Here is a 15,910-nt window from a genome sequence, read left to right on the forward strand (position 1 = left end):
TTAAGTGAGATTGATTTGTATAAAATTGTACGGGTTTCAATGGATGGGCCATACGTTAATGTTAAGCTTATGAAAGATTTACGTGACTTTTTGAAGAAAGATCCAAGTATTGCATCAATTTTGGATATTGGCACATGTGTGGTGGAAGGTAATGGAGTTTCTGAGAGCTCTGCATTTCTTATTTAAAAATGTGCCTTCGCGTAGAAGTGATTATATTCAGTATTCTGGCCCTTCTACTTTCCCATTGAAATTTTGTCCCATACGATGGTTGGAAAACACAAATGTAGCAGAAAGAGCAATGATAATTGTGGCTTTTCTAGAAAAGTATGTAGTAGAAGTAACCAAAAAAAAGTTCCGCAGTGTAACAGTTTCTCAGTCGTGTCAGAACTACTGAAAGATAAATTTTTACTTTCCAAGCTAACTTTTTTCCATTCATTGGCTTCCACTGTAGAGCCTTTCCTGACCGACTTTCAGTCTGATGCACCAACGGCAACTCTATTGTTCAAGGCACTAAACTCACTGGTGAAAAATGTCATGACAAAATTTGTCAAATCTGAGAAGCTGGACTCTTCTTGTAAGGTCATGGGTATTGATCTTTCTGATAAAAATAGTTTACTGGGAGCAATGCATGTTGATATTGGTTATGCAACTCGTGATTCTCTGCGTAAAATCAAAAGTGCATCTGAACTGGAAATCCGGCATTTTAAAAATGATTGTAGGAATTTCTTGAAAATGTTTTTTGAGAAAATGCTGGAACGCTCACCTCTTAAATACTCTCTGACTGAGAGGATCTCCTGTCTCGATCCAGATGTTGTAGTACGACCAACTCTGTGAAACAAACGTCTAAAGCAGACGCTAAAAATCTTGGTGGAAAACAACTGGATTTCAGGGAAAAAAGCTGACAGAGTTGAGAGTCAGTTCAGGGTTTTGTGTGATGCAGAAGATGTGAAGGACACCATGAAGACATTTGTAAGAAAAGAGAATAAATTGGATAGTTTATGGATGAAACTTGTAGCCTCTCAACCAAATTGTGATGAGCTAGTATCCTTTCTTAAATTTGTCCTCATCTGGTCGCATGGAAATGCAAATCTAGAGAGAGGTTTCTCAATTAATTGCGAGTGCTTAGTGGAAAGCTCAGAGAAGAATCACTTGTAGCCCAGATACATGTTTATGATGGGGTAACAGAAGCAGGTGGAGTCGACGCCTTTATATCCAATATTTCTAAGGAAGTCATTCATGCTACCCGAAACTCTCAATCTCGTTATAAGGAAGCAACATCTAAAATGAAGGTTAAAAAAGAGGCAATAATGATGCCGAAATTAAAAAAAAAAAATACTGCAATGGCTGTTGAAGATCTTGCTGTTAAAAAACAAAAACTCTTAGAAGAAGCAAAAAAGGAAGCTTCACTTATTGATGAAGAAATTGTGTCTCTTAAAAATACTTAGTGAATTAGTATAGTGTTATGACTAGTAAGTTTTCTGTTTGGAAATTTATACAAAATGATAAATTGGTTTTGAAGATCTATTTACATTAGAGGATGATTAGATGTTAGTAACTGACACTAACTTTCACAGACACAAGCTTATTTATTTTGCCCTTGTTGATAGTCCATCAAATTTTCAACGATTTTGGAATGCAGGTATGTAACAGATGCCTTAATTATGTACATACCATATACTTTAGCTTGCCAGGAAATGTATTTTGAATGTTTAAATGAGTGTTATAAATATCAGGGAAATCTCACTTTTCACATGGAAAAATCAAGGAAAAGTCAGGAAGTTTTATTTTGTGGATTGGGTAGCCACCCTGACCCGTGTGGGTGCAAGACTCCAAGTTCCCTCCTTTCATCCAACCACAGGACCTGGCCAGCTCTATGCATTGGGCACGCTTTTACCGTTAATGATCGTCATTGATTACATGGGCTCTGAAGACATTGTATACATATCTTAGTCTCAACTACATTGATACTGTGGTCATTCAGAAAAATACACAGTGGCACCTGGTAAGATTCAATTGATTTAGGCAGCTTATATACACATTGGTTGTTATATAACTAAATAGTTAAAACAGTTTATAAAGCTCATCAGAAATGAATTGGAATACTTTGTGGAATGCTGAACTTAGTCCAGGTCACTAGGTAACCTGGACTAAGTTCAGCGTTAGTCGTTTAAGTTCATAAAGCCATGAACTGAGAAATGAAATAATTATGTCAATCAGTCTACCTACCGAGGTAAGCCCCAAAGCAAACAAAGAAAGGCTTAATAATATTACTCTAAGCAGCAGATGGAAACTGATCAGTTAGTGCGAAGTTGAAGATGGTGATCTCAAGAGACTGTGATGAGGGCAGCGCACAATGGTGGCAGAAAGTGTTCAATCACTGAACTAAAGTGACTGTTAAGTCAATTTAAAATTTGTGCCAAAGACAAACAAAAAACAAACCTTTACTAAAAATCATAAAAATGAAATGTGCCTTTTTACGGTAACATCGTTTAGATATAGAATTAATTAGATTTAAAAATATATAAAATATGTTTGTTTTTTTTGGAACAGGTTGCATTTCCAAATTCCACTTCTCCGTCTGTATTTTTTACTTACTGAAAGAGAAACATACACTTGGGGCAGTAATTAAAAATAAGTTGACAATATTATATTAAGGTGATGTTTAAATAAAAATAATATGGGAATGTGGCACTGACTACACAAGTTATGCAAACACACACATGTTAGCAGGAGATTCAAACACTGTTTGGCGGGTTGGAAGGGTAACATTTGGCAGGTCACATAGGGCTTGTAAGAGGGGTGTAGACCCTGGTCGACAACAACTTTTAGGTGTTTTCAATTTCATGTAATTTCAAGTGTGGGAGGAAAAATAAAATATAACTCAAGAAGTTAAAATTGTGTTAGCATCTTTTTGTATGAGAAAGTATTCACAAGTAAAGGCATGTGAGATGCCTTAGGAGCACACGAATTTGCGGCATGTTATAGTGACTCGTATAAAGAGGTTTTGGTTCCAAACAGTATTAGGAGGACTGAGCAAGGTGGCGCAACTTTAAGACGTTGGACTTGCATTCAGGAGGACCCCAGTTTGAATCCTGGTCTGTCCTGATTTTGGTTTTCTATGATTTCCCCAAAATACTTCCAGGAAAATGGTGGAGTTGTTCCTTACAATAGGCTATGGTGATTCCTTTGTCAAACTTAAAATGACCTGGTGAATGAGATGTAAAAAATATTTACATACATACACACATACATATATTTATGTACTATATGTATTATTCAACCAGGATTTAATGTAAGTTAATTTATGAAGTGGCACTACTGTAACTAATTGTTAAAATACAAGATTCCTTGCGGGACCACCTTTATTACTTGATGTTAATTTTTATGTCTATGAATGCATTATCATCTTTAATCTATGAATAAAGTTAATTGTTGTGTATGATGGAAGTGGATGATAATTAAATGAAAAGTAAATATGAGTGTGACAAAGCAACATGCATTATAATTGTTCAGAGACAGATAACTTGTTTGTGCTTATGATATTTTCAATTTTTAAATAACTGTAGTTACTTTTTTACCTAGCTATTTAGTGCAGTTTGACTAACATGCACCATTTAGTAAAATTTTTGAATCAGGTATTCAAATCACTTAAACCAAGAAATTATTATAAAATGATTTTAAGTAAATACTAAGTACTTTTGCAATGATTTCAGCAAAGTTATGGTGCATGAGGAAACTGATATCTATCTGCGGACTTGACAGTTGAGCCGTGATTTTTGTTTTTGATACTTTCCCCTTCTTCAGAGATCAAATTATATCAGTGAAGCTGAGGGGAAGGCATATCTTCTAAATATCACATATCTGAACTATGAGATTATTCTTCAGGCATCTACTATTTTCTTAAAGAGTGACTAAAATTAGGGTTTTCATTAGAGCAGTGGCTGAATGCATTGTTTGTCAAAACTGCAGCATCTTGAGAAAACCTTATGACCAATGATGACATGTGCCCTGATTTCATGTGAAACAATCTGGACTTTGCTTTGCAGGGTATAATCGTAAAAATAAAAATAAAATAAAAAATAGTACCGGAAATATTATAACTGTATTAGTAAATTTTTCATACTGTTGCTAAAACTGTACTTTTAATATATTTTCTCTTTTTTCTAGGAACTGGATGCAATTTTTAGTGTTATAATGGATATATATGAGCTAACAGTAACACTTCTAAGTTCTTTGGAGGATATGGTGGAAATAAGTGAAGAAAAACATATTCCAGCTATAGGAAGTTGTTTTGAAGAATTAGCAGAAGTGAGTGCACATTTTTGTTTGCTAATTATATTGAAGATAAAATTTTTGTGAGACTAAACATATTTGAATACCCGTAATATTTTCTTTTTTTATTAAAAAACTTTCTTATTAAAAATTGCAGCTGTAAAGATTAAAAACTTTCATTCATGATTAACATTGTTTGTAATTGAAATTTACAGTTGCACTTTTATTAGATACAAAAATTGTAATTTGTTTTAAAAATTTATTTGATTTAATTATTGTCTCCTACAATAATGAAGTTCTTGTAGGGAAAATGCTATCTAAAATTATTGTTGCTGTAACCCTAAAACATTTGACTACTTAGAGATAGATCTTGTAACAGTGTTCTTTCATGGAGGTACCAAATCCTACTTTCACCTAGGGTTTATATGTTGGTTCATTTGCCTACTGCATGCTAATGATGTGATTTAGTGTGTAGACAATGATTGCCTTATATAGCATATGAGTAGAATGTAATAAATAATTTAACTCATCACTTTAATCTAGCTATTGGGTAGTTCAGGATTTGCATGGAAATTTATTTAAACTACCTTTCTTGTTTAAATGTATTGTGTAATTTTCACTTAAAAATTAAATGAATTTAAATATACATACGTTGTTATGCTGCTGTACTGCAAAATATCTGTCCAGCGCAATAAAACTGGAAACACTAACAAGTACAGTGAACCCTTGTTAAACGCTGCTGTTTTTTTTTAACTTACCCCTGTGTTGAAGATTATCTGTATTTTGTTGGGAGGGATTGAACTTACAAAAAATGTTATAAAAAGAGGCAGTAATAAATTCCTACATGAATGTTTTGCTTAATTTTAAAGAAACTACCCTATCAGAACAGTTGACTAATAACTATCCTATAAATTTACTTGATAACTTGTGCATTCTATTTTAAAATATTAACTACCTAAATACGTGAACCAGTTCAAAAAAATACTGGCAAAAATGGCTATGTCCACCAGTGCAGGCTCTTAAATACGACTGACAGCTCCCAAGAGTTTCATGGTTGCCTGAAAAATGGTATGCTGTCAATTGGTTTCCACTCAAGTTAGATGCTATATTCCTCTTTGAAGTGAATCTCACAAAAACACTTATCCAATAACTGAATGTTTGCCATTAGCTATAAAGAGAGATAGAGAGTGAAGAGAGAGAAAAGAAAAAAATATACAGTAGAATCCGTTTAATATGACTCCGCCTATATTGACGAACCGCCTATTATGACGTAATAACACAATGAAATTTGGTTTTCATATAAAATTCTTTGTAAATAAGTCGGATATAATGACTATGCTTACAGTGACATGTTGCTTACTGTGACCCATTTTTAATAAATTATGTCCGGTTATAATGACCAACATGATTCTTTACACCTTCGGCAATGTTCATTAATTCCCAATGACGAGGCACGTGGATCGTTTTTGTTTTGAACCTCAGTGAGTAATTGACACTTGAAGGTCACGCATTGTTGTTTGTGATATCCTGTGGAAAAAATGTCATCTCAACGCCGTAAAGCATTTACGATTGAGGAGAAAGGTACAATTATATGCAGATTAGAAAATGGAGAATCAAACTCTTCTCTTGCAAAGGAATTTGGCGTGGGTCATTCAACAATCTCAATGATTTTCAAAAACAAGAACCGGACTAAGCAATCGTTCAATTCAAATGTTTTGAAACCGAAGAGGCTTCGAAAATCGCGACAAGAAAATGTTGATCAAGCATTAATTCAGTGGTTTAAAATCACGAGAAACAAGGGACTACCTGTCAGTGGCCTTATGCTACACGAAAAGGCAAATATTTTTGCCACGCGTTTTGGTATTCTCGACTTCAATTGTTCTGCAAGCTGGATCAAAATTCAACAACAAACTGGTTGATGTCTGTGTGGCCGAATCTACAAAGACAATTTTCTGATGATGAAATTTTTAATGCTGATGAAACTAGACTGTTTTACAAATTAATGCCGGACAAAACTTTGAAATTTAAAGGTGAGAATTGTAGTGGATGCAAATTGTCAAAAGACAGAATAACTGTCATGGTAGCAGCAAATATGAGTGGCACAGAGAAAAATAAATTGCTCGTTATTGGAAAGTCACAAAAACCAAGATGTTTTAGCAGTGTCAAATCGTTACCTGTCAATTATGCTAACATTCGTAGAGCTTGGATGATGTCAGAGCTTTTTGAAAAATGGCTTCGAAATTGGGATCGTGATTTGGTGAAGAAGAAGAAGAAGAATTCATTGCTGGTTGATAATTTCCCGGCGCATCCAAAAGTTACTGATTTAAAGTCTATAACACTTGCTTTCCTTCGCTGAATACAACATCAGTACTACAGCCAATGGATCAGGGAATAATACGATCACTCAAAACTAATTTTAGAAAAAACCTTGTGCTCAAAATGATTGTCTTGATGCTAATGAAAACAACTCTTCTACGAAAATAACAGTGCTAGATGCAATTCTGATGGTTAATGATGCCTGGAATAAAATGTCACAAAGTACCATTCACAACTGTTTCAAACATGCTGGATTCATTGGAAACCACAATGGTTTACCTGTTCAAACAGCAAAACATGAATTTGATGAAGAAGATGACGTCCCTTTATCTTTGTGGTCACGAAACCTAAATTCAGATTCTTTAGCAGCACTGGAAATGTGGGAAGATTATGTTGACATCGATAGTGCTCTTCTTACATCCGAAGAACCCACCGATGAAAATATCGTACAGAACATTAATGCTAGGGAACACATCGAAAGTGATGGGGAAAGGAAAGAGGAAGTCGAGGAAGCACCATTACCTACCGCAGAAGAGGCATTAAAGGCTGCAGAATTATTATCACGATTTGTTCATAGCAATATTGAAAATGATAGTAATTTGACCATGGCAATGTCTTCTATACACAATAGTATTAGAGACTGTTATTACAATAAAATGAAAAAACAGAAGCAGACAAAAATTACAGATTTCTTAATTTAAAAAAAATAATTTACATATATGTATTATGTTTGTACACGTGTTTATATGCTAAGTTTCTCTATTAAAATAAATAAGTATTCACCTAAATAAAGGTTTGTTTATTTTCCCAAAATGCTTTGTATGACGTCCACTTATTATGACCTGTTTATCAATTCCCTTCGATGTCATTAAAACGGATTCCACTGTACATATGTTTGAAGGGCAGCAGCATATTGGGAGATTGAGAAACAATTTCATCACACTAGGTGAACAGAGAATCCCATTATTACAGTCAAAAGATTATGTCAACAAATCCATTTTGGTTCATGAATAAAGTTTTAAATAGTTTTAAATAGTGGTCATGAAAATTAAATTTGAATTGAGTAAGATGCTGATAAAAAATTTTAATTACATATTATATTTTATAAATTTTACCACTGCATAAATCTTGAAAATCGAGTCTTATATATTGATTTACTTTCATAGTGTTACTCGTACAGGGGTTAGAAGTTAAACTTACTTGGCGTAGTAAAAAACTATAATTTTTTATGCAAATAATTAATAGAAATAAAATAATAAAACGATTGGAGTGATATTACAATATTGTTGGTAAAGTATAAATTCAATTAAATGAAAAAAAAAATTAAATAATTACTCAGTATTAATATATACACATGTATAAAATTAATAATTCAATTTAGTAAATTTTAAGATGAATTTTAATTAGTAATGAAAATCAATAATTATGCTGAAAGTTTATTCTAATTTATTAGTATTAATAATTTATGAAATAATAATGTACTAATTTATAATTTACAATGCAAATAAATTATACATACAGGAACATATCCTCATTTATATCAATACACTTTAAAAAATGTATAAACACAATTTTTATCTCTAATATTAACAAAAATAAATGTTTTTAATTATGTGGACCAGTATTCAATATCAATCTCTTAAGTATGCGATTTAAAAGCACATATATAATTTTATTTGTATGTAGCCTTTTTTTCATCCTGTGAAAATTTTATTGCATGCTGCGCTGAATTGTAAAAATTCACTATTTTTTTTAATAATGCACCTAAAGAAGTATAACTTAAAAATTATTTTTTAAACAAGACAAATTACTCTTAGTGTTGTAAGATTTGTAGCACTTTTCGTAAAGTGGATTAATTTATTTAAATGGGTGTAGAAGTTAATGTGGTTACACAATAGTTAATTGCTTTGGTAATTCAGTGAGGACATAATATTCAAGTGTGCAGATTATTTATTTGTCTGCAGTTTGTAAAAGTAATGCAAGTGTATGCTTTTTGAACAGGCAGCAGAGTTTGACGTGTATGGACGGTATGCAAAGGATATTACACAACCTCGCTGCAGAGACACACTTTCTTTGTTACTGTCACGACCTGATGTGTGCGCAGCATTGCATTCCGCAGGACATGGCTTCCGTGAAGCTGTCAAGTACTATCTACCAAAGTTACTGATGGGACCTGTGTGGCATTGTTTCCTTTACTTTGAATATATTAAGGTAAGTTCATGAAATATATTTCTGGATAATTATTTGTAACCTTCAGTTGTAATTACTTTTTGATAAAATTGTATGGATTGGTCAATCCAGTTGGATTAAGAACATTGTGATTGACTGTGTATTAACTTTTGAGAGTACTTTTATGCTGACTGTTAAGGCTTTTTTTTATTTCAGTTAAAGATAAAGATTTTACCAACCAATTAAATAAAACTTTTATCAACCAGTCAGTCAAACATTTTATATATGCTACCATGAGTACCACATATGTTATGAAAATTAGTTTTTATAATGGTTTCTACATTTTCAAAGAGCATCAATAAAACTGTTATGTACTTTTGTAGTTATGTATATTAGGTGTTCCCTTGAAGGAAGATTCATGTAAATAATTTATGTTTTCGTGTATAAACCTTTTTGCGGAGTAGTTTGAATGTATGGACAAAAAATTGAACTATTTTAAGGTTTTTTTAAAAGTCTCTGTTGAGGAACAATGTTTGCTTTTTGTATCATTAATTAAAATTTTTATTGTGGTTATTCTTTTATATGGTTCATGAATCATTTTTTAACTTTGCCATTGCTATGAGTTTTTTCTTGCATTACAAACAAACATCAATACTATTCCTTTTGTGGCTAACACGTACAGTAAGTGTATCCTAATTGTACATACCCAAGAGTCTAAGATACATGCAAACAAATCATGTTACGTGATTTTCACTATTTGAACTCGCATTATTAAATTCTGCTGTGATTACGTGTTTAAAAATGTTTGTCTGAAGGTGGTAGCACTGTCGTCACATAAGAGCCGCTGGTGATTACTATTGAAAAAGTAAGGTTTTTATTATGTAACAGCAGGTAGCCATTTATAGTAAAAATTAGTTAGTTTTATTAGTCCCGGTTTTTGCACATAATTTCACTAATTCATTTTTAAAAGTTAATCCTGATTAACAAGTTTAAAATGGAGTGTGCAGTACTTATAGTAAGAGCATCTTGTAACAAATCACTTAAATGTGAACCTACGTGTGTCTTATCACACCCCAGACCACCTGGCTAGCAAACGGATTGGCCTAGGAGTGGACATACATGTTTCATTAACACTTACAGAAATAAATTGGGTGCTGAATATTATATAAGTTCCAGAAAAATTACTGTTACTGTTGTCGATTGGTTGCTGAAATAATGTCTCTCTGACACAAACTGAGATTACTGCTTTTTATTGTCTTTTACTAAAAATTCACGTTAGCACAATGATCGCCATCTTCTGACCACAAGAACAAATGTACATTGAAGTAATAAAAAATGTGCACATAACCTCTTCACAGACTCCAAAACCAAACCTGTCAACTGTTTGCAGGTACTGAAGGATGACTATAAAAATATAGTTAGCAATTAAGTCCCGTGGTTGCACACAAACTCACGGTACAGACCGAAAGACTATGTCCTCGGAAAAAAGTCAAAGTTAGCTTGATTCTTATTGTGGGCTATTAGTGACGACTGTGGTCAAAAAATTCTAGTTGAAAATTACAAAAAGCAAAAAAGGTTGATTATAAATGGTAGCGCCCGGACCACAATTGCGAAATACTCTTCACATCATCAATATATTATTTTGTGAGATAACAACTGACACACGACCTCTCTGTATCTCGTTTAGAAGCTGACTAAATGAACGAAGCTATGCAGCCGCATCTGCCCGAAGGAAGTGATGAAAAAAATTCCTGGAAAAAATACCATCCAATTTTGGTACATGGCAACAGCACTCCCGAATCCTCTGTCTCTCTCTCTCTCTCTGTCTCTCTCTCTGTCTCTCTCTCTGTCTCTCTCTCTGTCTCTCTCTCTGTCTCTCTCTCTGTCTCTCTCTCTGTCTCTCTCTCTCTGTCTCTCTCTCTGTCTCTCTCTCTGTCTCTCTCTGTCTCTCTCTCTCTCTGCCTCTCTCTCTCTGCCTCTCTCTGTCTCTCTCTGTCTCTCTCTGTCTCGCTCTCTCGCTGTCTCTCTCTCTGTCTCTCTCTCTCATGCAAAAGGCCAACTATTGCATCAGCTTGCCTCTGACAAAGACCCATGGTGAGAGCAAAGAAAATATCAATGAAAATTACATTAAAATGCAATTACAAACAAAGCAAAAACAATTGACCCTTAAAATTGCCCTGAAAGCACATAAAAACATAAATATAAAACCAAACTAAATGGAGTATAAAATTATTGTGTTAGTTTCTGTCATAGACCATTCTTTCAAATTTTTTTTATAAAAGTATTAATAAGATCAATAAAAATACCTTCAAAAAGAAATTTCTAAAAAAATGTGCCAAAACTGAAATTAGAATAATGGGGGCAAAAAAGATTTGTAAAAACAATTATTTAAATGGCACTCTGATGTACTCATGCCCTATGTAAAAATTACAGAATGGCCCAAATTAAATTTGATAACCAGCAGTACAAAAAATCTTTTCCCAATGGGTCCCATTTTGTATTTTTACCTGCAGAAATAACTTCAAAATAATCTTGTTTACATGCACATACAACAAATATTTACGGCTTTATATGTGTAATTAACTAAAAAAAAAATATACATAATCTTGAAAAGAATTAAACATTTTCATTTATTCCTTATTAATGTTTTAAAACATATAATGCAAATAATGATTCTATGTTGGACCAAAAAATTTTAAGCCACAACTTATGTATATGTAACTAACAAACTAAAGCCAAGAAAGAGCAACTGTAGTTTTCAAACTTTTTGAAGGCATACAACAAGAGATTAATAAACCAAATTCACAAAGAGATTGCAATGTTTGGGGCAGACAAAAATGAATTTATAGATTTTGAAAAATAAAATATTAACTTTTTTAAATGTGTTTTCTTTGTACAGTTTTGTTTACATTTAGTGCTAGCAGAATGCAAAAAATGTTTAAATACTTTTTAAATAAATTAATTTTATTATTGATAAATCAATCATCCAGAATTTCAGACTTAGCTTATGACACTGACAAATTTTCTGATTATTGTGCGCTAATAGTAGGGGGGAGTGAGGGAATACTGGCGCCAAACATAAACAAAGCAACATAGTTGCTGTACAGGTGGGCATGGCAAGAAGGTGTGGTGACGAGGGGGGCCTGGCAGCTCCTCAGGTGGTGATAGTTCTTAAAATACCACGTGGTGGGGAGCTGTCTGCTGGTAACATCACAGCCAGCGGTGGCCATCGTAGTTCATATTTTGGTAACTAGGTAGAGTTCCTGTTGAGCGTTGGTGTTATTTTTACGAATAAAAAAATATATTCCGGCGGGTAAGCTGCCAATTCGAGGTCTCAAATCAGTAGGCCGCAACTTTAGCCACTAGACAGTGTGACTGTAAGGATATGAAGCCATAAATAAGGAATATATACTGTAGTCATTAACGCCAAATTCAATTTCTAAAATACTGTTGTCTGATAGGGAGTTGGAGGCAGCCATCTTTTTTTTTATAGTACTGGGTGGTAGCAGCAAATTCAAAATAATCATAAGGTGCCAACGACTTAATCATCTGTTATGGATTTTAAATGCCGGAGATCGCCATCATTTTTATACTGGCGCCAAATTTTAGGGTGCCATCTTGGATCAACATACTCTCTAATTTGCTTTGTAGCTACCACTTTAACAGAGCTAGAGGTATATGTTTTTTTATTTTAGCAACATCTTTATAAGTATGATTTTGTCATAGTGCTAGCTTACAGCCATATTTTTTTATTTTATGGTATTCATTTACTTTTTCAGTATACTTATTAAGATTTTGTGTGTAGTAATAAGTAAAGGTATTATTTCTTTTTTTCAGTATGCATCTAATTATAAATATTTGTATTAAAATGTTTTCTATTGTAGCTAAATAATGCTTTGTGAATTCACAACTGAATTTTTATTATGAACTGTACTTAAACATTAGGTTGCTATAATTAGCACTTAATCCTTGAACTTTAAACGTAGGCATTAGTGCAATGCCAAAAATGAGTACTTTTTAATTGTTAGAGCCATAATAAACATTTCTTAATTGAAAATAAAAGAATATAATAATCAGCAGAAAAATCATGAGACCTAGTCTATTTAGAGCGCAGTGTAGTTTCCTTTGAAAACTGACTACATGTAGTCAGTCGACTCCTGTAGTCAGATGACTCCTTTCCAAATAAATTTCTGAATATGACATTGTTTAGTAAGGCTGTAAAGAACGAGGCTTGCAAGGAGAGGGCACAAACTTTGGGTCGTCAATTTTGATGCCCTTGTGTGAGAATGATGATAAAATACTACTTAGTAGCAATCTACCCTGTGAAGGAGAAAACCCAACTCTCAATCATTTTCTAGAAATAGCAAATCAAAAACAAGGCACAAATTTTACACCTGTTGCATTTAAAGATGCTAAGGCAGCGAGGCCCAGCGGTTAGAGCATCTCAGTACTACAATGGTGCCTCAAGTTCAATTTTTGGCTAAATTTTTAAAAATAATTTTTATCAATATTTCATTTATTACATGAAAATTCATTTTTATTTATTGAAAGTACAAGAATGAAAAAAATTAATTAACCACAGTACAGACCATTAGTATGTAATTTTACTGATTGTAATTTTTTTTCTTGTAGGTTATTTTAAACAAATTTCTCACAGTTCTCTGTGTTTCAAAGTGTTTTTTTTATGATCAGTATCACCCTCAAGTGTGCAGTCTGTAGAAACTGACTCTTGACAACAATGTGTAAATGCTTTTACTCTTTGGTATGTGTTTGAAAAATAAATTATGTTGTGTATTTAATAAAAGCATTTTGCTTATTTCATGTTACCTTCACCCTAGCAATTAAACATTTGTAGTTAACAAAATTTCATGTTATTGATGAAAAATTGATAAAAAATGAAAAGTAAAGTATCTATACTGATATTGAACCCAAATCGCCAGCATTGTAGCCAGATGCTCTAATGGCTAGCCAACGGTACTATAGCGATTGTTAGTGCAATGTTAAGGGAATATAAGTTGTACTTCATTTTTTGATTGGCTATTTATTTAGAAAAATTTAGAGTTGGGTTTTCTCTTGTACAGGGTAGATTGCTATTAGGAAGTAATTTACTATCGCAAAGAGATGTCAAAATTGGCGACTTGAAGTTCATGCCCTCTTCTTGTTAGCTTTGTGTGTAATAGATGAAGTAAGACTTTGGGGATTTGAATTAGTTGTAAAGTTATTTTGTGAAAAAATGAAGAAGTCCTATGTTTAAAATGGCTCTTCCATCAGATGTGAATTTATGCCTTATAATATGATCACTATGGCATATCAGTTTTTCCTTTTTATGCCCATAGCCGAGATGATTCTAGTGACAAGGAGTGGAACTCAAGAGTAGTCATGTTGTTTGCAATATGTTTTTATTAATTTTATGTTTTCTGTGTTTTTCATATATTTTGACAACAGGTTTTTTCATTAGCACTAATTATAAAAAAAAATATTTTATTTAATATACAAAACACAAATAGTTTTAAAATAATTTTAGTTTAGTAGCAATATCTAAAGATTGAAGCATCTTTTATAGTGAATTATTAATATGAGTCTGGTAAGATTGTAGTAACAGTAGTATGTTTTTATAACGTTTGTTACTGCTTGAGTTATGCAGAAAAATGTTACTGTGAATGATTTAATAATATTAATATATATTTTTTTATGTTTATAGATATTACATAGATTATCACCAAGTGCAGAAGATAGTGAAAGCTTGGAACAAGTAGAGGGCTTGTTGAAGCCTTTACAAATGGAACTGTTGCAGATTGTTGGAAATTTACCAAAGAAGTGAGCATTATTTTAAGCACTGAAATAAACTGTACAAGAAATTAATAAACGTGTTTTATTTTCTTGTTCAAATAGGAATTATTTTTATTTTTTTGGGATATTGGCCCTTATTAAACTAATCAGCTATTAGGATCACATGTGAAATGCTGCTCATTACCACTTGCTATATGTTTAGTGATTGTAATAACAGTGTTGCTACAGGTATAAAAAACCAGGAAATCAGGGATAAGACAAGGAAACAAAAATAACTAAAGAATACTAGGAAAACAGTGAAATAACCCAATATTTCTAGTATTCTTTCTTGTGGTAATAAAAGTGAAATGGAAAATAAATATTTTGTTGATGTTCAAGCACCTCAAAAATACTAAAAGTATAATTACACAAAATTCAGTTAATTTTCCATTATTTCGTCGAATTCCTGCATTCTTACTGTAAAAATGGAATTTAGCAAGGGTAAAAATAAACATTTTTGCCTGTTTACATACAAGTTTTATAGCATACATTCAATAGTTTAAGGTGAATCTATAGCAAAAAGTTTACAAACTATCTAAAATTGCGTTAATTTTGATACACTGTTATTTACTTGATCTTCAGTTATCAATCCAACTCGGAAGTAATACTCACTGTATTTTCAGTTACTCTGGAGATATTTGGCATCTGTGTTAATAAAGATAAAATTCTGAAGAGTTTAAAAAAATAGAATAATTTTTTAACATGTAATAAAATTGAAATAAATAGCTTTCTTTTGGGAAGGAGATCAAGACCGAATTGTTTTCAAGTAGAATATATTTTTTTGTTTGTGTTTCTGCAATTTTTGTGTCGACTGGATGTGTAGTTAGTGTCTATGTATTTAATCTTTAACAAAATATATTAAACAAAAATCAGACCGTTTTGATGCCGGTGAAAAAAAAAGTAATATGGAATTATTTAGAAAATAAAAACTAAAATAAATACAAGACAAAACAACAGAATGGGCTATGAAGTATGACATGACCATTATCAGCTAATCTGCTAGGATGCTTATAAAGTAATTTGTAAAACTAGCTTTCAAAATCAGGTAATTTAAATTGGTTATAGGGCAACAGCAGATAACACTAAATAAATGTTTATAGTTTTATATTGTTTGTAAACTTAATTCTGTTACAAAATGTGAAATGCTCGTTATGCTATTAAGTACTACTGATTTCTCACCTCTACATTGAATTTTGCAGTTGGTTAGGTTGGGTTAGGTTAGCTTCATTAAAATAGATAATTTATAACCAACCTTTCAAATTATTTCACAGTCTTTTTAATCTAGGTAACCTAACCTAACCAAACCAACCGTTCATACTATTTC

General features: G+C 32.4%; 1 protein-coding gene across 5 annotated transcripts in view; it reads left to right on the top strand.

Annotated features, from left to right (window-relative positions):
- Positions 1-15,910, top strand: part of LOC134529327 (protein son of sevenless) — a 386,073-nt gene that overhangs the window by 65,105 nt on the left and 305,058 nt on the right. For all 5 annotated transcript variants that reach the window (XR_010074532.1, XM_063363274.1, XM_063363275.1 and 2 more), the window contains exons 6-8: positions 4,168-4,308; positions 8,590-8,799; positions 14,459-14,574. Coding sequence is in view for 4 of the 5 variants with exons in the window: in XM_063363274.1 (XP_063219344.1) it covers positions 4,168-4,308; positions 8,590-8,799; positions 14,459-14,574 (467 nt within the window). In the remaining variant the exon portion in view is untranslated. The remainder of the gene's footprint in view (positions 1-4,167; positions 4,309-8,589; positions 8,800-14,458; positions 14,575-15,910) is intronic.

Source organism: Bacillus rossius, chromosome 2, assembly GCF_032445375.1.
Source record: "Bacillus rossius redtenbacheri isolate Brsri chromosome 2, Brsri_v3, whole genome shotgun sequence".
NCBI classification, from domain to species: Eukaryota; Metazoa; Arthropoda; class Insecta; order Phasmatodea; family Bacillidae; genus Bacillus; species Bacillus rossius.